Source organism: Anarrhichthys ocellatus, unplaced genomic scaffold, assembly GCF_004355925.1.
Source record: "Anarrhichthys ocellatus isolate YVR2014 unplaced genomic scaffold, GSC_Weel_1.0 scaffold51, whole genome shotgun sequence".
NCBI lineage: Eukaryota > Metazoa > Chordata > Actinopteri > Perciformes > Anarhichadidae > Anarrhichthys > Anarrhichthys ocellatus.
This window is the reverse complement of record NW_022280081.1, coordinates 117,696-139,687: the sequence shown is the minus strand read 5'-3', so window position 1 is coordinate 139,687 and position 21,992 is coordinate 117,696. Positions and strand designations below refer to the sequence as shown.

At 43.7% G+C, this 21,992-nt stretch overlaps 2 protein-coding genes across 7 annotated transcripts in view; both read left to right on the top strand.

The window, feature by feature from the left end:
- hecw2a (HECT, C2 and WW domain containing E3 ubiquitin protein ligase 2a) overlaps positions 1 to 11,925 on the top strand; it is a 44,377-nt gene extending 32,452 nt beyond the window's left edge. For all 6 annotated transcript variants that reach the window (XM_031870159.1, XM_031870158.1, XM_031870163.1 and 3 more), the window contains 13 exons: positions 34 to 130; positions 319 to 402; positions 636 to 718; positions 2,424 to 2,544; positions 3,350 to 3,463; positions 4,468 to 4,620; positions 5,440 to 5,538; positions 6,630 to 6,759; positions 6,879 to 7,025; positions 8,218 to 8,332; positions 10,100 to 10,185; positions 10,550 to 10,662; positions 11,702 to 11,925. In XM_031870159.1, the coding sequence (XP_031726019.1) occupies positions 34 to 130; positions 319 to 402; positions 636 to 718; positions 2,424 to 2,544; positions 3,350 to 3,463; positions 4,468 to 4,620; positions 5,440 to 5,538; positions 6,630 to 6,759; positions 6,879 to 7,025; positions 8,218 to 8,332; positions 10,100 to 10,185; positions 10,550 to 10,662; positions 11,702 to 11,813 (1,454 nt within the window). In that variant the 3' untranslated portion in view covers positions 11,814 to 11,925. The remainder of the gene's footprint in view (positions 1 to 33; positions 131 to 318; positions 403 to 635; positions 719 to 2,423; positions 2,545 to 3,349; positions 3,464 to 4,467; positions 4,621 to 5,439; positions 5,539 to 6,629; positions 6,760 to 6,878; positions 7,026 to 8,217; positions 8,333 to 10,099; positions 10,186 to 10,549; positions 10,663 to 11,701) is intronic.
- Positions 11,926 to 13,779: 1,854 nt separating this feature from the next.
- stk17b (serine/threonine kinase 17b (apoptosis-inducing)) overlaps positions 13,780 to 21,992 on the top strand; it is a 10,396-nt gene continuing 2,183 nt past the window's right edge. The window contains exons 1-6 of the mRNA XM_031870156.1: positions 13,780 to 16,004; positions 18,978 to 19,190; positions 19,971 to 20,109; positions 20,798 to 20,924; positions 21,346 to 21,394; positions 21,760 to 21,939. Of these exons, the coding sequence (XP_031726016.1) occupies positions 15,883 to 16,004; positions 18,978 to 19,190; positions 19,971 to 20,109; positions 20,798 to 20,924; positions 21,346 to 21,394; positions 21,760 to 21,939 (830 nt within the window). The 5' untranslated portion in view covers positions 13,780 to 15,882. The remainder of the gene's footprint in view (positions 16,005 to 18,977; positions 19,191 to 19,970; positions 20,110 to 20,797; positions 20,925 to 21,345; positions 21,395 to 21,759; positions 21,940 to 21,992) is intronic.

Here is a 21,992-nt window from a genome sequence, read left to right as displayed (position 1 = left end):
GATATAAATACACATTCCTCATTTTCCTTCCAGCCTACAATGACAAGATAGTGGCATTTCTACGACAAACCAACATCGTCGAGATCCTGCAGGAAAGGCAACCCGAACTCGCCAGGAATCACTCGCTCAAGTATGCCTCTCGCTCTCTCCGTTTTCCTCTTCCCTTCCTCCCCCTGTCATTGCTCTCTCTCTCTCTCTCTCTCTCTCTCACATCCAACACCTCCATTATCATCATCAGTCAAACTAAACACACAGTTAACCTTTAATCCAAATGGATTGTGTCACTTTACCCGCTGGTGTGTGTGTGTGTGTGTGTAGGGAGAAGGTGCAGTTTATTCGCAGTGAGGGAGTCACAGGGCTGGCTCGTCTCTCTAGCGACGCTGACCTCGTCATGCTGCTTAGGTGAGTGCTGTTCATGTGCGTTTGTGTGTCAGGGTGGCGGACCGATTAATGGACACATATAAAAAAAAAAGAAAAAAAAAAAAGAAGATAACCAGCTGGCTCCACCATTTCCAGGAATACAAGTTTAATTTGATCCACCTATGCTGATACTATGCTGTTCTAAGATGTAGGATTTCTACATGTCTGTTCCTCTCTGACTGTGTTCCGCGTGTGTTCCTCTCTCTCGTCTCCAGCCTATTTGAGGAGGAGGTGATGTCATATGTGCCGCCGTTGCTCCACCCAAATTACTGCCTCTCGTCTCCTCAGAGCTCCCCTGGTAAGTGTCTGTCTCACTCTGTCTGCAGCCACTTTATTGGCATGAAACGCCTTTACTTGTCTTTATTAAGTTCTGTCTCTTTATTACATTTCACACCTTCCGCCGTGAGGTTTGGTTTACATTGTATACTAAATAAAAGAAACAATTTCACAGTACATTCTTATACAACACAAGTTGATGTCAGGCTAATATAAAACATTAAGACACAAAAGACGTGCTTTACACGGACACTCACATTCTCTCTTCTTCCCACAAACTCTACACACATGCACATGCACACTTAGTGTCCTCAAAGGTGCTAAATTCAGAGCATATCTCTGATTGAGGGAGAGGCCCTTTTCACAGCAGCCATTGTGAAATGTCATTGTAGGGTAAGCACAGGTGTGATAAATGTCATTAGTTATGGCCTTGTTCCATTCAGGTTGGCCAGAGCCCTGGTGCATCCTGACTCACTGGAATGACTGACACACTAATTAGAATGGGACCATAATTAACATGATCCATTACACCTGTGTTTACCCTGTGATTACATGTCAAATTGGCTGCTGTGAAATGGGCCTATTGCCTCCACACGGCTCTCAACATGGCGACGGCTGAGCCGGCTGTTAGCGGCAAACATCTGGACCGGTTACATAAACAAAGCACAGAGAAACTGGGATTAAACACACACAGAGGGAGAGTGACTTCATTCTCTGCTCAAGGAGGACATCACTCCGCTATATCTTTACATCGATGATATATGTTTGCTGCTATATTAATGCTCTGGATTTAGCACCTTTTCATGACCATATAATTTTTTATGAACAAAAATAGTAATTTCCATAATAATCTGAAGGAAAAAAGCAAAGTAATTGATAAGCAAAGATCAAATGTATAACAAAAAACAATGGCATACCAAATTATGACCGTGGAAAACGTTTTATTATATTTTGGCTGATTTGGATATTTAGCGGTATTTACAAGCTAAGAAATGCAGCAGAGTGAGACTACATTAGTCGTGCAAGAGGATATGGCCGACGGGAAACCTTTGGGCGTCCGAAGCGATTCATCCTGGTACACGTAGGCCCACTCCGTGAGCAGGAGGACTCAGCTCTCTGGGTCAATATGCCACTTGCAGAGGAATTTATTGCTTTAATCGACTACATTTACCCTGATTGGACGTCTACATGAAAGGTGGCAAATTTTCCCTTTTAAGTAGTTGACACGTACACAAACACACGCTTCCTCTCTTTAGTGTCGGTGTGTTTGTCCTTCTGTGCACTCTCTATCTATACTGAACCTACCTCTAATCTTGAACTGTTCAACCAAAACACAGACAGATGAAGAGATGTGTCTCTGTGTATCTCTCCAATCAATGACACCTACAACAGTCTGATGCAAAATTACAATCCAGGATTAACCTGCATACAGTACTCCAATTCTCAGATTTAGTTTTTCCTTACCTGTTCAGGCTGAAGCTTTGGATCATCCAAATTTCATTTTATCTCCCTTTCTCTGTTTTCCTTCTTTTTTCTTTTTTTTTCAACCCATCTCTGCCTCCCTTTCTTTGTCTGTTTACCACTCCGACTACCGTTGTCCTTTTTGTTTCTTCCTGTCCTTTCTTTCTCTGTCTCTTTCTCTGTCTCTGTCTCTGTCTCTCTCTCTCTCTCTCTCTCTCTCTCTCTCTCTCTGTCCTCTCTCTCTTTCTCTCATATTTATATCTCAGGCACCCAGCGAGCCAATGCCCGCGCTCCTGCTCCCTATAAGCGTGATTTTGAGGCTAAACTGAGGAACTTCTATCGAAAGCTGGAGACCAAAGGTTATGGACAGGGACCGGGAAAAGTCAAGTAGGTTTAAACCCAACATTTGAAAAGAGATGAATGTGTGCATTGCCAGAGCAATTAAAACATGAGTTTGCAGATTCATCTGGGTCCAGTCAAAGTAAAAACTCCTTTTATCTTTAAATTCTGATGGAAAACAGCAAAACATTCGTTTACACTCATACTGATGCTCCTCCCACAGCTCATCTCTGCCCGTTGTAGTCTGTTTACATTTTTCTGTCGTTGCTCTAATTGGTTTTAGGTTTATCCAATTGAACCTTTGCTAAGCCCCCTCCCTCGCTGCTACTACTCCGTCAAGCTGTTACCATGGAACCCACACTGTCACTAACCCTTCCTGAAGGAATATGATGCAGAGAGAAGGGTCTACAATGTGCATTTGAAGGCTTGCAGGTTTGGCTGTGAAAACAGGTTAAAGAGATAGCGATAGAAGCAAAGCCTACAGATCACAGTGTAAAAGCGTAGCCAGTCTATGGAGCAGACCTGGATTGCTGTCAGACCCTGTTCAGAGCTGTCTGATGCTACGCTGTGATTGGCCAGTCTGCGTTCGAGGGGCGGAACATAGTGAAGGGTCAGTTGCGGGCCTCTTGGAAATCAAAAGATCTGAGAGATTACAGACTAATTAGCATTTGCGATTTGGTTTAGCGATGTCAGGGTAAATTTTATTGGCTTTATTGTAAAATTCAAAATAGTAGTCTATTAAGTTAATCATGACCGTTGTGTAGATACAAAATATTGTTAGAATTATTATGTTCACGGGTCTAATACCAATACATCTGTGTGTGTGTGTGCATGTGTGTGTGTGTTCTCCCAGGCTCATCATACGCAGGGACCACCTCCTGGAGGACGCCTTCAACCAAATCATGTGTTACTCCCGTAAAGACCTGCAGCGGAGCAAACTTTACGTCAGCTTTGTGGGCGAGGACGGGTGAGAAAGACGCATTCCCAATCAACTTCCTTATCATGCTTTAGAGTGCAAGTGTGTGGTGTGTGAATTCAACTGTCGTCGATCCAAGGAAGTATTAATGAGTGCTTTCACCATGTACAATTCCACACACGCACATCTGTCAACAGCCCGGTAAATCCACAGTGTATTCGTTAAAAGGCAGCTAGAAATGTACTACATGGAATACTTAAACATCAATAAGTAGGGTTACTGTAAACAGAGATGAGAGGCAGCACCTACACTGTGTTTTTCAGTGACTGATATTATATCCTTTATCAGATAACTGTATTGTATCCTTTTCTTGTTGCAAATGCACAAGAACCGATGGTTATGCGGGTGTATCGTTAAAATAATGACCACCAGATTTAGCTGAGACTGTTGTCTACACCAGTAATTTCAGAAAAACAACATAACATTCCAACACGTTCTCATTCAAGTGGTCACATACAGACACTAAGTCAGTGGCCTCTTTAGCCACATTTGTCAACGTGCAGCGGAGTCCGATTTACATCTGATCCAGGCGGCAACCTCGGTGTTGAAAAGTGAAGCCAATGCAAAAGTGTCCTAAACTTGCATTCTTTCTACTGGCCATCAGGGGGCGACTCCTCTGGTTGCAAAAAGAAGTCTGATTGTATAGAAGTCTATGGGAAAATTACTCTACTTCTCTCTTGATTTATTACCTCAGTAAACATTGTAAACATGAGTTTATGGTCTCAATCTCTAGTTTCAATTATTCGTTAATACGGCATGATGTTCAGTTAGTGGTCACCTCCGTTCATTGGTTGCAAAAAAACAAGATGGCAACAGCCGAAATGCCGATCAAACCAATGGGTGACGTCATGACGACTACGTCCACTACTCATATACAGTCTATGGTGTGATCAGGCTGCCATATTTGACAAGATGGGAGTGAGAATGGGTTGAAAATGTACTGATTTCATTTCCCTACTGACATGCTTGTGTATTTCATTGTGTGACGACTGCAGGCTGGACTACAGTGGGCCCTCCAGAGAGTTTTTCTTCCTGGTGTCCAGAGAACTGTTCAACCCGTACTACGGCCTGTTTGAATACTCGGCCAATGACACATACACTGTCCAGATCAGCCCCATGTCTGCCTTTGTAGACAACCACCACGAATGGTGAGGCCTCCATATATGTATGTGTCTATATGCCGTATCAGTCTGTCTGATGTATGCTTGTTGAAGTTAGTCTGCTGCTGTGCTGACTGTAAAGTGTCCGTCTTGTCCAGCTCTGACTGCTGTGCGCCGGTCCCAAAATAGAAGTCATCTGGGGTGCTGCGTGGAAATTTGGATCAGCAATTTGTGGCTCGCCAGTCAATTTTGCCTCATGGACGGACGGATGGATGATCAGACTGATGAATGGATGGGCAGACAACTAGACAGGAAAACAATAATATGATAGGCTGGATGAAGAAGAAAGCAACATTAATTCAAGTCTTCAGGGGTTTGTTTGTCACGCTGGACCAACCTAATGGTACTCATCACATTGAAGAATGTCAAGTCAATATGTCTGACGTTAGAGGAGTCCTCAAGACAGACAGGACAGAAACACCGTCCCTGCTGGTTCAGCTGGTCTCTGTGCTACAGACTCAATGCGTCGTTCTCACAGTAAATCTTTGGGGCGGGGGTATTTATTGTCATAAACAATGTCACCATCTGGTGCATCGTCAGTTGGAAAGTGAACTTCAAATTTCACTTTAGCTCGTTAAATACTGTATTAAACAATAGACGAAACAAGTACACACGAGCAAACTAACTTCCACAATGTTAATGCATCCGCAGAGAGAAGATTTAAAATAAATCTGCTACGTTACGCTCGTTCTGTCGACATCTGACAGATTGAACTCCCTCCATGTTGTGCTCAAAGCAGGCCTTACTAAACACCTGGTGGGAACAATCATTTGAAGGGACGATTTACCCTCTATTTTCTGCGTCTAGGTTTCGCTTCAGTGGGCGCATCCTGGGCCTGGCCCTCGTCCATCAGTACCTGCTGGATGCCTTCTTCACCCGGCCCTTCTACAAGGGGCTTCTTCGAATGTAAGTCCCTCAGCCCGCTTCCCTCTGACTTCCTAATTCCACACCAGCCTGCAGGTCCCCAGCGCTTCCAATCAGATCCCCCTCACTGACTCTATAAGGCCGTGCTGAGAATGAAAGTGTTTCAGTCAGATCCTCTCAGCCAGCAGCTGGCAGTAGGAGCAGCATCCTTATTAATAGCTTTGTCCAAACAACCTCAAACCCTGCCAAATGTCTGCAGTAAGGACAGCTGTTTATGTAATAAAAAGGGTTCTTAACCTCTTCACTGACATGGATCCTTTCTTGGCTCCACATTATTATATAGACGAGCATTTATTTAGCTAAACTAAATGTGTTTTAGATTGTAATACAAGTCACATACAGTAGTTTCTAATGACTATATATAAATATTTCATGCTGCATTACAAGAGAATGTGCAAAAAGTATTTCCTGCAATGGGGCTAAAAAAACAAAAAGATACAAAACAGATATTCGTCATTTTCATATTTTTGTCTGTATAAAAAGTAATCCAGGTGATTTATCAAAATGTAAAAAAATATAAGCTAAGAAAGGGCAATAAATAGCTAACTCACTGTCTCCATAGCAACACTAAGCTTCCTGTTTACATCTATAAATGCATGATGTGAATAGTGATGGGGAAATATCAACATATATTAAAGGACAAAGAAGGAGTTCTAATAGCGAGTGTCAACTTCATGAAAATCTGCTTTTATTGATTTGCACATCAGCACATTAAATGTACATATATATATTTATAAATGAATGTAGTATAAAAAAATCTTTGTCTGTTTGCTTTTATTTATTACCTGTGTCCTGGTAAGCATCTCACATCCCTCCTAACTAAGATGTAACAACCCAAGGGGCTTATCCTGATACATAATACATTTGGGCAAACCTATTTTCCTGCCATGCATCAGGCTGTGTCTCACATTTGACTATCTTTGAGGACAGCTGTCTTGCGCTATTGTGATTGGGCTAATTAACCTTTTAACCTCCCTGCTTACAATCAGCCATGGTTCATGAGTAGGGCAACCCATCAGTGCCTTGTTGACCTCTCTGCAAGCTCCGCGTTACCTCTGCCTGTGCTCACGCAGCCCATGTGACCTGAGTGACCTGGAGTTCCTGGACGAGGAGTTCCACCAGAGCCTGCAGTGGATGAAGGACAACGACATCGAAGACATGCTGGACCTCACCTTCACTGTGAACGAGGAGGTCTTTGGACAGGTGTGTGTGAGGGATTGAATAAGAGGAGTCTTCTTGCATTTCTTCATTAAATGTGTGACTGCAGCCTGGTGAAAACACATCCGTATTCAAGACTGCAATGTCTGCATGTGATTGTGCAGATCACCGAGAGAGAGCTGAAGCCGGGCGGGGCTGGTATCCCTGTGTCAGAGAAGAACAAGAAGGAGTACATCGAGCGCATGGTCAAGTGGCGTATAGAGCGAGGAGTGGCCCAGCAGACGGAGAGCCTGGTCCGAGGCTTCTATGAGGTACAGCACATAATTAATGAGGCTGTGAGTGTAAAAGGGCGATAAGTATGATTTTTCTTCTTTATAGCACATTATGGCTATAATACACTCTATCGATAGGGATGGGACGATATAGGATTTTATTGCTGCTCGCGATTAAAACCCTCCCAATAAGTTGATCGCTAGTGATCACGGTAGAAAAGTAAAAAATAGAGCCTGATATTAAATTACAGGAATTATCATTTAAGAGGCTCACAAATTCTTTTTAAATGTATCCTTTATTTACACAGCGGGACCTTATGATTTATGATCACTTTTATTTAAGATAGTTTGTTTTTCACTAAAACAGATGTGTGTCTGTGATGTTTGTTAGCTAAATGTAAGGTAAAGTGACCGCAGTGTGTTTTAGTGCTATTTTTAACTTGTTTCGATGATTTTCGAGATCATATCGTGAATTGTAATTATTTTGGCCGGGAAAATGGTGACAGGATTGATCACTAGCGATGACGTAGTGGGATTTCTTCTTTTTTTTTGAGCAACAACAAGCAACTGGTGTCACAATACTTTTCAACTAGAAAGACTTGAAACAGTTATTAGTTTCTGTAAACCACAGAGAATGTTTAGATTTGTGTGCAGTGCACAGTTTGGCTCTAATGTGAGGTTCCTGAGCATGTCTGGAGTGGTCTGTTCACACTCTGAGTAAGGACAGATAGACGTGCGTGTGCAGTATATTTGTCGGAGAAAGAACGTATTCCAGTTTAGAACTGTACAAGAGGATGGATGGTGACACGTGATGGCTCACAGTCCTACATGCTGAGGGAGCTCAGCGTGTCAAAGTGAACCAAGAGCGGACTGTAATATGGACTGGCGCCAATATTTTGCTTCTTCCTCGTGTGTTTTCCTAACTGGTACAAACCCAACCCCTGCTTAAGTCCGTTGGCTGGCAGGAGGACAGATTACCGGGACTTTGTGAGTTTACAGTCCTCTGGTTTGATCAACAAATCAAATCCAACATTTACCGTAAACAAATCGGTATTGTTCATCCTCCTGCCACTGTGTATATCTTCACGCTGAGGATCTACTGTCTTAAGTCAGTGCTCTGAAATTGATCAAACAATGTGATGTACAGTATGTGGGAAGACTTTGATAAATTAGAGGCTGCACCAGTATGTTATTCCATGTAATCATCCGTTTGCGTGTGTCTGTCTGTTAGGTGGTGGATGTGCGACTGGTGTCAGTGTTTGACGCCAGGGAGCTGGAGCTGGTGATTGCAGGCACGGCAGAGATCGACCTGGCAGACTGGAGAAACAACACTGAGTACAGAGGAGGTACGTAGAGATGGAGGCAGCGGAGCAGACACGTAGATGAAAGTGTTGACAGCGACGGGAGAAAACGTACAAAGTCAAATGCATACGCAGTGTATACACTGTCTCATGTTCTGGTGACACAGTCGTCCACAACTTGTGCAACCAGTCACCTTGTGTTCTGAGTGGGGGGGGTGGGGGGGGGGTTAGATAGATGTTCTCAGTGCTGAGTGATTGCTGAGGGGGATTTTCTCCTTCATTTTATTTCTCAGTCATTCTGAGGAGGAAACCCAGAAATCTGACCTGACCTCTGGGGAGATGTAAGACGAAATGACACGGCAAATGTAGATGCGTGAATACACAATGACTAGTGGTGGGGGGGGTCCACTTTTTCCCCAGGACGTAAAGGAAAGCCAGTACAGCGCAGACGCATGCATGAGTTAACTGGAGTCCTTTTAACATCATGTCTGCAGCCTGTGGATGATGATGAATCAAATCTATTACACTAGTTTATAGAGCTCGTACCACACAGCAACTTTTGCAGTCAGGGGTCACAACACACTTGACACAAGTCATAAACTCTGAAGGAAATCTAGTTAAGTGTATTAAACTAGCGAGATAGCCAGCTACTTACATTAACCTACCTACTGCAGAGGCCCAAGCCACTGCAGTGATGGAAGTGAGGCAGGCCCACTCACGTCAAATGGTTTGGCCCACTTTAGGGGTGTCTGACATGAATATGGGAAATATATTGTAATATTTCAGTACGATTAAAGGTAAGAAGGATAGTTTAGTGTTTCGAAACCCTCCGACGTGTTGTTTTGACCTCTTTTGGGGGTGTCCAAGTCTTAGGGGGGTCAGAACCCTCCCCCCCATACCCCCTGTAATTCAAACCCTGGTATACCTCTGCACCTCTTAACCTCAGCCACCAGCATACCCCGCAAAGCTGCTTCCTGTGAGTCAGTAGAAGGAATGCTAGGAGTTTCCTTTTATTACTATATATTATATAGGAGATACGTATATTCCAGTGGACATGAGGAGTAACTTACTGCAACATATCGACAACATATAGTCCTTAATGTGGCGTAAGGAAAGTTTAGATGTTTCTGATGCTGGTATCTGATCAGGTAGAACAACTATGTTATTTTTAGTTTAATTTTATAATTTTTTAATATTGATTTAAATTCATTCAAATCTTTTTTCTGTTCATCTAAAAAGGTAAAATATTGTATAAATCCCTGTAATGTTTGCTGCTCTCACATTAACCACTCACTATACAATAAATAGTGATTCTTGAGTTTGATAAATATTCCCATTAGCTATTCAACAACTGTATGAGGTTGTTGATATTAACTGTAATGCACTGTATAATGAGCACTTGGATGCTTGGTGGAGTTATTGCTATTTCATTATTGTGATTCATATTGTGTACAGCACAAGGATGCAAGCGCCAGTGTCCAAACCATTTACAAGAGATCACATTAAAAGGCTTTTTAAGGGTCTGGCCAATACAGTTGAGAAGCCGCCAGCAGCCGAGAGACAAGAGAGCTCAAACCGACAATCGGCCATGACTCAGTGTGAGGATCTTTTAATAGAGGAATCGACTGAGACGGACCAAACAGCTCCGGCCATTAAACATTAAAACAACGGCGCCCGTTCCAAAATCACAGAGGGGAAGTAGAGAGATGGAAGGAGGACGGGGGAGTGAGGAACAGGGGACGAGAAGCCTTATTTGTTATTCATCTGACTCATGCACCATCATCGTCTATCTCTCTCCCCCCCCCCCCCCAGGTTACCATGACAACCACATAGTGATTCGCTGGTTCTGGGCAGCTGTGGAGAGGTTCAACAATGAGCAGAGGCTGAGACTACTGCAGGTACAGCACGTGGGTGACCGAAAGCACTTGGGGCTGCCCCCGTGTGGAGGCCGGGGGCCCTGCAGGCGCTGCAGAGTCTTGTTGACCATGCAACAGATGTACCAGTGCATGATGGGGGTTTAGCCTTTAGCTGGATAATGCACTTGAGGCTGCAGGAGGACGTTACTTTCATCCAGTTGATATGTAACTGGATTATACAACATGCATTTTTCTGTTTTTCTTGAAGCCTCAGTTCAATTCTCAGTTAAAACTAAAAAGACTAATTTACATACATTTTGAGTCACGCAGCCATAGATACAGTCAGAGTCACACTGTAAATAATAATTCATACATTGTGTGACGAGTGTGGCCCTCTTCTCTCTAGTTTGTGACAGGCACCTCCAGCATTCCCTATGAGGGATTCGCCTCTCTCCGGGGCAGTAATGGACCCCGCAGATTCTGTGTGGAGAAGTGGGGGAAAATCACCTCCTTACCCAGGTAGGATGTCTTTAATGGGATGAATGTGTACAGAAAATGACTCACTTTGCAAAAGGTGGAGGGTGCTGTATTTATTTTCTTTTTTCTGAAGGGAGGTCGGGCCTTTTACTTTTCTTTTTCTCACTATTTGTATTTTACATCGGCCTTCCCCTGCTAAATTTAATATTGAATATAGGAAGACCTGGAAAACGTTGCTGGGGAGAGGGATGCCTGGAAGACGTTGGATAAGCAGACGAAAATGGATGGAATCAAAAACTAGTGGGACCAATAAGTCAATTTTAAGACTCACACTGAACCTTTATGGATCTAAGTGATTCAACGTTCTCTCACACTTAGTTTATCATTACATTTTGTATGAAGCCTCATACAATCCAGATGTCTGCTCTCGTACATTAAAGGCATTGTCTGATATATTTTCTATTCTCTTTCTATTATTTGTTCTGGTTAAGTCAGTCAGCTGGTGTAATTGCCAGATTTGGCAATTGCTAATTACACTTGTACTATGTCATTGGTGACTATTGTAAAAATCTTTAATATTTTATTCTTGCAAGGGTAGGCTGATATGAAGATATAAATATGGGGTGAGGAAAAAAGATAAAACGCCCAACCTCGCTTCAGCAAAAATATATATAATCGACCTAGCACAGATTTAGCCCCCTCGTCATTGCAATAGTTTGTGTATGGTCCCTTACCAAACCTGATGAACACAGTATATCAGCACGGCCCTGCTAGCTTAAAGGCACAGGTGATCCATTTAAACCACTTTTATTTTGACTATTTATCTTTTTAATTTACTTCTTTATTTAAAAGGGGAAAAAGCATATTAGGCCTTATATCATTCATCCAGGTTCCTATCTGTGGAGAATTAGTGAAATTACATTTTATATAGGCGTATTCATTCAAAAAAGATATTACAGGAGGTTTAAACGTTCTACAGTTACGCCCTATATATACAAAATACTATTTATGATTTATATATATTCATAATATATTATACATCTATCTGATCATCTTTTCTTGTGTGTGTGTGTCTCCATAGGGCTCACACTTGCTTTAATCGTCTGGACCTCCCACCTTACCCCTCCTTCTCCATGCTCTACGAGAAGCTGGTCACTGCTGTCGAGGAAACGAGCACGTTCGGTTTGGAGTGACCTCAAATCAGCTCACACGCAGGTTTAACTCGGGAGGGAGAACCATCTGGAAATCCACCATTCTCCCTGAGAAGAGACATGGAAACTAAAACTAATATCCTCAAATGGCAACTAACCCCTCCCCCCCCCCTGACAACTCAGCTGATTATTATTTATTTTTTTCCCCAACTGGCTTTTTCTTCACTCAGCAGCTCTCAGGCTGTGTTCCGATCCTCCGCCTCTCTCTCTCACATATCTCATAGAAGTCAGTCAAGTGGACACCTTCTGGAGGACAGGCGGACAATCGGAGAATGGTTTGAAAAGCTGTACAGTACAATATATTGTTTTCATGGTAACATTTGTTCATTGAGCCACATGTGTGCTTTATCTCTTCAGTTAATGGGCTTGTTTACTGGATTTCTAGCACCTCCTCTTCCTCCTCCAACCTGCACCTCCAAGACAGCTGCTCCAAAAAACAACACTAAGCTCCCCTCTCCCTCTCCGGACCTCAAAACTGTGTCCTTTCTGCACCGAGGCTGCAACCTTATAGGAACTTTAATACACACACGCTAATCACCTTTGCACAAAACACACACAACATAAGACATTTTGTTTTTATTAATGTTGCAAACCAGTGTTTCCCCCAAGATTTTTTTTATCAGCATAGAAAGATGTGACATTTTAGAACTGGATGTTGGCTGGTCCTCCTTGCCTGTCTGAGAGTTGGGGATACACTGGAGTGCACGAAGACACACACGCAGATAAACATACACAAATTGTATGTAGACTGAAAATACACTTGTTTTTCATCGTTTCATCGATTGCTGAATAAGCTGGACAACGGGTCACAAATCATCAGTGACACCTATGGACTGTGTCACGATAATGACGGCAGGCTCTGGTCAGGACTTTTACCCCCAACTACTGAGTCATCAGAGCTCTAACATGGGCACGGAAGGCGAAGACACACCTGAGACATGCGGCTCTGTTTCTGCATATACTCACCAAGGTATCCAGTATCACACACACACACAAATAGTGCACACAGTATTGCAGCATTAGCCGCGATGCTGCGGTGTCACTTTCTTACAGTGTAACAGACGCACTCGCTCCGCTGTGCAAGATACATTTACTGACACACTTCCGTGGGATAGAAGTGCAGGCTTCCTGTCTGACAAAACTGTTCCACACAGTCGTCACGAGCAACAGATGCACTTTCTCTCACAGACAGATGACGGCCGCTCATAAGTATGACAAGGTCCTTCTCACTGATGAGATCCCACCCACCTACCCAACCTATGAAAAGGGATGAATGTACCAAATAAGTGACTGAATGTATGAACCTCGAGCAACTGTGTTCAGCCCCTGAGGAGGATTTTACGAAACACAAAGTGGAGGGAAAGGAAATCTAAGGTGGTGCTCGAGGAAGGACGACGACTTCTCTCTGATGTTGGCACCGGATTAGGCCTTCGTAGCTGAAAGACAGTAGCTGGGTGTCACCCCAGGAACCTGGTCAGGATGCAGTGGTGGGACCTTTTTTAGTGCCTCTTGGGTTTTCCTGACCATAAAGTGAAATTTCTCAAGGAAAGCTATTTTATTTCCTTGTAAAAGAAAGAAGAAGAAAAAGACCAGATCCATGGGTCTCACAAATCAAAGATGGTGAAACTTAAGGTGGTTTTAAATTCCCAAAGCAGATAACAACACAAGGGGGCGGTAAAGTGTGCTGTCGTTACTACGGCACCTTCAGAGAAAAGAACCAGTGGTTCCCTCCTTTCTGAATGACCGGACCAGGTGCGATGTTGATGGGGAACAAGCACCAGCCTTCAAGGCTGTGTGGATATATTATACTTCAGAACTTTTGGCATTCAAGTCCATGTCAGGCAATAGTTTTGTCTTATAAGCATGTGATTAAATTTCTCTAACTCTCAAACGCACGACCCGACCTGACCCCGCCCCCCCCCCCCCCCGCTCCAACACGACACCCAGTCTCACACACTTTCTTACATGCACACAAATACACACGCATACTCGTTTTGTATGGGGTGCATGCAAGACTACACCTACTGTACAGAGTCCTGTTGGAGCCAAACCACAGGGGGGGCGGGGCTGGAATAGAGCCAGAGGGCCCCACATGTGAAGCGAGATGTGGAGGCAGACTGTCGTACCCCAGCCCCACCACCACCACCACCACCACCACCACCAACCCCTCGTACCCAGTCCAATGCATGCGGGATCTTCCCGGTCAGCTCTGTGAGCCGTGCCGAGGCAGAAACCCCTAGATGGCGTTGTGTTATAGCTCGATATTGCATGCTGAAATAGTGCAACACACTGTCCTTACTAGCTTTTTTTGCATGAGGATATTGCTATCCATTCAGAAAAAAGGGGGCGAGGGAGCTGGTTAAGTTGTGTAACTTTGGTCGTCCGTTTGGTCGCTCACTCGAGGCTTGCGACCTTATACTCACCTGGCACTGTCATACCTTGAGCGCCATGCTCATGGGAGCAAGGCGTGGGAAATACAGGTGCTCCAGTCACTTAGTTTTAGCTCCAGGAATGACACGCGAATGCAATAGTTTGTTTTTACTTTATGACAGTGTAACGGCGAGTGTCTCGGCAGCATGTTTCTAAGGTGTTGTTACTTTCACATGTGCGTGTCTGCCTATCTTAGTAATAGGTCGGTGGTCATGGTTCGTCGCTCATGAATCGGTGATGAATCAATAGGGCTGTTTTGATTTCGTGAAATGTGAGAGCACATGTTCGTGTACCATGTGTGCGGTCCCGTTTGTCTCTTTGTATATAAATGTATATGTATGTCCGTCCTGTTGTGTGTATAAATATATATTTTGCACCGAATGTACCAAAGGTTTGGGGCTTGCAAAGTCAACCATTAGGCCTGCTCTCTATCTCTGTCTAACAAAAACACATCCCACTTCTGGCTCCCGCCTAATCCTTACAGACCATCACCTCATCAGATTTGTGGCATGGGCAACAACGCTTCACGTGATGGGATGTACGTTCACCCGGTTCCATAATGAGGCTTTTCTGCTGCAGAAGACTGGTAAGACTGATCACCTGCTTCACATCCAGATGAAGGCACTTGCACCTCTTGTCTCTCCGAGTACATTTCTGACAGGACACGTCTCCGGTTTTCAAAATTCCACTCTATGCAAAGCTCCTGTTTGTGTGTGTCTCCATTTCACCCCGATGATTGTAATAAAAGAGAACAAATGGCAAATTTTGATTAATGATACATGACTCTTATTTATCTTTTACAAGAGTTTTGTACCAATTGAATGAGTGAAATTACTAAATGTATTATCTTTAAAGTACATTATAATGGTGAACCTAAATATAATCATTTTTAAGACAATATGGGGACAAATACCAAATGATATCCCTATACATAACATTAGTATTAGTCTTTATGGGTTAGATATGAGGCTCCTAGTGCCCTGCAGATGCTTTGCCAGATGTAAAAAATGTACATGCCCAGTGGACAGATGGAGCCCAAGTGGGAGTAAATGATTACAGTTCACACACATCAACTGTATTCACGTTTCAAATCAACTCGACCTCCCTTTTTTCAAACGCAACAGTACTGCGCATGCGCCAAGCCGTGACGTGTCGACAAAGTGTCAAACAGAAGGATGTAAAAAAAGAAAATGATCGAAAACTCTCTAGATAAACTTACTAAGCTATTTCATAGTGGCCCACTGCGGTAGTTTGGATAAGCGGACCACTGGAACCAGCCGTAGGTAGACGTTTTAAAGACTAACCGCTCCTCTTCAGCTGAAATTTGGGAAATCGGTTTAACTCGCTTCTGAACCCGCGACATTGACCATCGAGCTAACTTAGTTAGCGACAGTTAAGCTAACCGGAGTCGGTAACGTTAACCGTAAACTAAACAGTAGCACGGTAACCGGCTTGGTTAACATTAACATGTAACTAACGTGAAGCCGGCAGTGTAAACGTTAGACAGACACTTGGGTTAGTTTCGTCGTTCGTCTCTCATATTACTCGGCGTTCAGCAGTAGTACCAGCTGGGTAGCTGGCAGCGGGACCGATACCAGTAAGTTACCCACGGGAGAGGAAGATGTCTCGGAGGCGGCTGGACAGTCGCAGCGGGCTCGCTGCGGGGCTGCTCGGGGAAAGTCAGACCCCAATCAGCACGGAGCCGATGGAGAGCGTGTACGATATCACCGGAGAGCTCGGGAGGTGAGTCCAACTGATGTGACCGTTGTCCCGGGACAACAGAGAGACAGGGGGGCTCTCTTCAGCAGTATGCGGTCTGCAGGAACGACACAAGTAGTTCTGTTGTGCACTATTCTACTAGGATTACATAGAGCCGGGATATATATCAATTGTACAATTAGCATTTAAAATGAGTCTCGATTGTTAATAGTCAATTCAATATTGAATATTGGTGTGGATATGACGTGTCTACCCGGACGGGCAAGATGGTACACAATTTACTGTTATGATAGCTCATAAGCACAGTCTAGACCACACTTTACAAATGAATAACACGTTACAGTTAGGCAACTACTGACTGACAATGATACAGGAAGCCTTATCAATGCAGCAGCAAGGAGAGCCCCGGACTGTGTCATACATGTCCATCATATTCATCTCAGAGTTTACGTTAGGTAATATGATGTAGTCTAATCTTGATACTTGTGTATTCAATACTTGTGCCAGTACCATACATTGTATTGTTACATAGGTGCACATGACACTTTCTGTGTTGTTGAGACTAAACTGGGTCAGTAAACTGTCGTTACATTGTCACCACAGATTCAGACTACACTAAACATGAGACTGAAAACCTAATAACTGCCACAAATCTCCTCAACCTGTCCTTTATCTAACCAGTCTGCATTGTCTCATTTCTCTATTTGCAAACATGAATACTTTTCACTGCACTTGGACTCTGTACTGTAATCTGTCACCACTGTAAATACTGGAGCCAGGCGGTGCCAGAGGGACCTGACTGGTCCGTGCTACCTTTGTCATGTGTTTGTTTGTGTGTGTGTGTGTGCGCCATGGCAACGGCTGACGGTCGATGATCATACATCCTGAGATCTCTGAGGTGTGTTTGAAGTGATGTGTCATGCAGCATGTACCGTATAATTCTCATTTCAAAATAGGAGGAAGGAAACGAGCACCGCACTGTTAGAAAGGAGAAATGGTACCGACCACTTCTGTTCACTTATTGTGTGTGTGCCATTAGCCATAACAGGAAGTTCTGAGGTGCAACACTTTAGAGAACATGATGAGGGCAATTTCTGGTTCTACTTTTGACCTTTTTAAGGCATGTGTAGTTATTCACAGCGTTGGTACAACGTAGTCTGAAATTACACTGACTTTTCACAGTGGGAGGTTTCTGCCTCACGGTGTTTCCCTATTTCTTTATCAGGCTGCACCTTCCAGTTGTGTTTGTTGTCATCAGTAACAACAAGTCTGTTACCTGCCCAGCATCAACCCACAGACAAAGTTAGCAGCTAGCTGGTTAGCATAGCAGTTAGCAAGCTAAAGAGTCAGAAATGTTTGGTGTAGACCAAACCAGAGCTACTAGTGTGAGTAGTGGACATGCATCAGGAGGCCAGAAACACAGCTGATGTTTCTATTGTTTGTGAGGTCAGATGTTAGCCAATGGTGGCTGTGTGTGTCACCTTCTTTTAAATGTGTTTCCCCCTGGTAGCCAAAAGTTGATTATAGCAATCTATCAATTTTGAAGATGACTTTACCTTTTGTTATTCAGCATGTAATTGAATCAGTTAGTGAGCTCTGTCAAGAGATCATCCCCCTGATGACATCATCGGTGCCTCAAGACTACAGAGTGATTAACAGCAGTTTAAAGGTGCGGCCCTTTTAAGGAGGATCTAAAGAAGAACCACTGAGTTGCATCATGGGAATTATAGGATTTTCTTTTTTTTTTTAGCTTTACTTATATTATAGTCTATAAGAATATATCGGCCTCTGCTGCTTAGATTATATTTAAAATATAATGTGTCTCGCTCAAGTCCCACAAGTTTGCTGAAATGTAATACTGAATTTGTGGAATGCTCCTTTAATAACATTACAGTTAAAAGTGAAGAATAATGCTTCATGCCGTGTCTCTAATGCTAAGACTGACAATACATGACTAATGCCAGTGATAGGCGGTGCTACGAAGTAGGACAGTTTAGCGCCATTGTTCTTCTATTTCAGAGTCGTCCTTCTGGGTCTGAAACCTTCGCAGTTCATTTTGGATTTAAATAGTTTTCTTCTTTTGTCGCGGTCATCGCAAGGCCTTGTGTAGAAGTGCTTCCGCTAATTGAATTAAATATCAGCCAAATGTTGTTGTTGTTTCAGAGAGGGAAAGGTAGGTCTAGTTCTCAGGACATTCTGAGAGTTAATCATTTTGCCGGCCTTCTTGTTTAGGCGTATCTTAGGAGATAAAGTTAAAGGGGAGATATTGTGCTCATTGTCAGGTTCATGCTTGTATTTTGGGTTTCTGCTAGAACATGTTTACATACTTTAGCGTTCATCAAAACATTATTTTCCTCTTACAGTCTGTGTGAACATACCTGTATTCACGCTCAGTCTGGAACGCTCCATTTTAGCGCCTGTATCTTTAAGCCCAAAAAACGTGGTGCACCTTTGCCACGGTAGTTCTCGAGCCGTGGCCGGTATATTGTAATGAGCCTGCATGTGGAAAAGGATCCGAATGGCTTGTTGAATCACATCTAATCTGATTTCACAGTTTGAGGGTCAAGAGGCACTCCAGATACCAAAAGGAAAAAGTTAGTTTTCCATGATGTCTCCCTTTTAAAACCAACAGACCCAAATGAATATTATGTGTGATGAACACCCATATTAGCACTGCTTGTTTCCAATCATTCTGTAGTGTTGGATTGTTGCCATGATGAGTCTGGGTTCATGCATGTAGTAGCAGGTAGCCACTATCCTCCCAGCATTGAGTAACATGAACAATTACCCCAATGATCAAACCAAGATGTAATCTATTGATGGCACCACTGTCCCAATGCTGCAATCATTTACAAATGATTAATCTAATGTATTGTTTTATTTAGAAAGTATTGTGGGAACCTGTTGTAACATTATAAAACAGTAAAATGTAGTAAATGTGCAACAGAATGTCCTCAAGGCTGCCTTTACGTTACATGTCCACTTTGTGCTCCCCAGGGGGAAGTTTGCCGTGGTCCGGCGCTGCGTGGAGAAGGCCACGGGGAAAGTGTTCGCCGCCAAGTTCCTGCGGAAGAGGAGGCGAGGTCGCGACTGCCGGGCAGAGGTCATTCACGAGATGGCCATCCTGGAGACGGCCCGCAACAACTCCCGAGTGGTCAACCTGCACACTGCGTACGAGACGGATCACGACATCGTCCTGCTGCTGGAGTAGTGAGTTCACAACAGAGCCAGTGGCACATGTTGGGACGCCATGTTTAACGATCTGTCTAACACCGGCTCAATGTTTCTACCACAAACAGCAGAGGGATCCTGTAGATGCCTGCATACGGGCAAAGTCCTGTTTGTCCAATGTTAAGGAGCTGAGACACTCTGTTTTTTTTTATGTAATGCTCGTTGTCCAACCGGTTTATCAGGCTTGTAGGCTATATTACTGTACATCTAGATCTGAAACTAGATCTGAAACTCCAGATCTAGATGAACTGCATGGACACCGAAACAGAAACTGGATGTGAGAGGCAGAATGGAAATAAGAATGCACAGTTGACCACAGTTACATACTTGTTGTCAGAGACGCTTTAGGACAGCTTGCACAACTCACTTTGGTGATCTAAGACAGCCTGGACAGCTCAAAACAACCTGAAATGTAATGAAATCAGGTGAACTTTGTACTCTGCACCACCATTTTAGGGCTTTGTGTCAACTTTGGCTGATGCTCTTAGCTGCAGTGCTTTACAGCGAGCGAGCAGGAAGGAAGGCTGCTTTCTTGCTCAATATCACTTATAGGATCAGACCAGAGGCCCTCTGGCTGTGGGTGGGCCACTAAAACCACCAATACACTATATTTCTGTTTCTAGCGTTGAATGTGAATCACAAATAAACTGCTTCAAATGTCACAAAACTGCCGGGTATCTTACTCTCTGTGGACCTCTTAGTAGACGAGCGTTTCATGAACAGTGCCTGGTATTTACGGTGCGTTTCCTCTTTGCCCAGTGCGGCCGGTGGAGAGATATTTGACCACTGCATGTCTGAGGAGCTGCTGCCGGAGGCCCAGATCACCCGTCTGATCAGGCAAACACTGGAGGGAGTCCACCACCTCCACCAGAGCAACCTGGTGCACCTGGACCTCAAGGTCTGCACACACACATACACACACTCACATGCAGAAAATTACAGGCATGAGTGTAGCTGGAGACGAGGGAAACTATTTTTACACGCTCACTCGCTTCGCCGCAAACTTCCCCCTCAAGTGCTCGACTGCGTATTCCCTTTTTGTGGATTCAAAACCCCAATTTCCTATCTTCATGGCACAGTTAAGACGGGTTAGAGCTGGCAACAGGGCAAAGTGAGAAAGCACTGGTAGAACAAGTGATTTTTACAGTGCTGCAACATTGAAACAAGGGTTTGTTACCAGGCCTAAGGTAAAGGTGGATCTGCAAGTTTAAGACACCCACAATTTTTCCAGTGAAATTTGAATTTAACATTAGTTGTCAGCAGATGCTGATCGGCTTCAAAACCACCAAATAGATCGGTGTGTTTGGTGTAAACAGAACGAGTAACGTACTGTACGTTCTCAACTTCTCTTGAGAATGATGCAATAATGAAACAATAGTAGTGTTGACACAGTGTCATATGGCCAGTATATTTCCAGCACTTAAACCAATAATGATGCTACAGAAAAGTAAACGCGTCTCGTTATTGAATAGGTGTTCCAAGAGGACTCCAGTTATGTAATAAGTTTAGAGTTTAAAGTACAGCACGTCTTATCTTTCCAGTGCTTGTGCTCTCTGCGTGATGTTCACCTCGTGTTTCCCTCTCAGCCGCAGAACATCCTCCTGACCAGCCTGTCTCCTCCAGGAGACATAAAGATCGTAGACTTCGGCCTGGCACGCAGACTGGGCGCGGTCGGAGAGCTCCGAGAGATACTTGGCACACCTGAGTATGTGGGTAAGGTGATGTTCATAAAGCCCTGCTTTGATTACTCTAAACACTTCAGGCATCACCAGCATGACCACGTTTCAGTGACCTGTCTCGTGTAATGCTGATAGACGCCTTTGTAGGTCTCCGAGGTGAAACTCTCACAAATGATAAGTAGTTTATGGATACTGAGAAATTCGTAGCTTTAGCATGATTCACCACACTTGTGGATAGAGATCAGAGTACAACTCTGCTGTCACACACTTCCTGTGTACATTTTACTCTTAAAAAAAGTAATTTACTACAAATAACACAGTAAATAAAGACACAACAGAAACGTGAAACGTCAGTAGTGGTGAAATAAAACAACCCGAGGTATGAAATGATACAGGAAATGACAACATTCTTGTGAGATTGAGTAACTGACTTTTTCTTTCATGTCCTCACTCAGCGCCTGAGATCCTGAATTATGAGCCAATCACGACAGCGACTGACCTGTGGTGAGTCCATTCTTCCAAAACTGCTGTTGTGGCGATTTGAAAGATAAGGTGTCGCGTGTTGACCGTCGTTTGTGTCGCTGTAACTCTAAAGCCAAACGATTTGTAAATGAAAAGGGAGGAGAGCCACAGACCACAGAGTAGGTCTGCAAATGCTAATAGCTGTTTACACTTTGGGTAATTATTGTAATCTTCTCGTGTGTTCTCACTTTTGTGGTTGCCAACATTATGAAAATGATTTATTTTCTTCTTTTTTTTAAAATATTTTTCTAAATCAGTCACCCAAGTGTGCCCTCTGGTATTCAGCCCTCAGATGCCCCTGTGCATGTTTTGACTTTGTTCCTCGTGCATGTGTGTGTGTTCCTCAGGAGTGTGGGTGTCATAGCCTACATGCTGGTGACGGGCGAGTCTCCGTTCGCCGGGGACGACAAGCAGGAGACGTATCTGAACGTGTCCCAGGTCAACGTGGACTACAGCAGGGAGGCCTTCTCCAGGGTGTCTGAGCTGGCCGTGGACTTTGTCCGCAAGCTGCTGGTCAAAACACCAGAGTGAGTTGTGTGTGTGTGTGTGTGTGTGTGTGTGTGTGTGTGTGTGTGTGTGT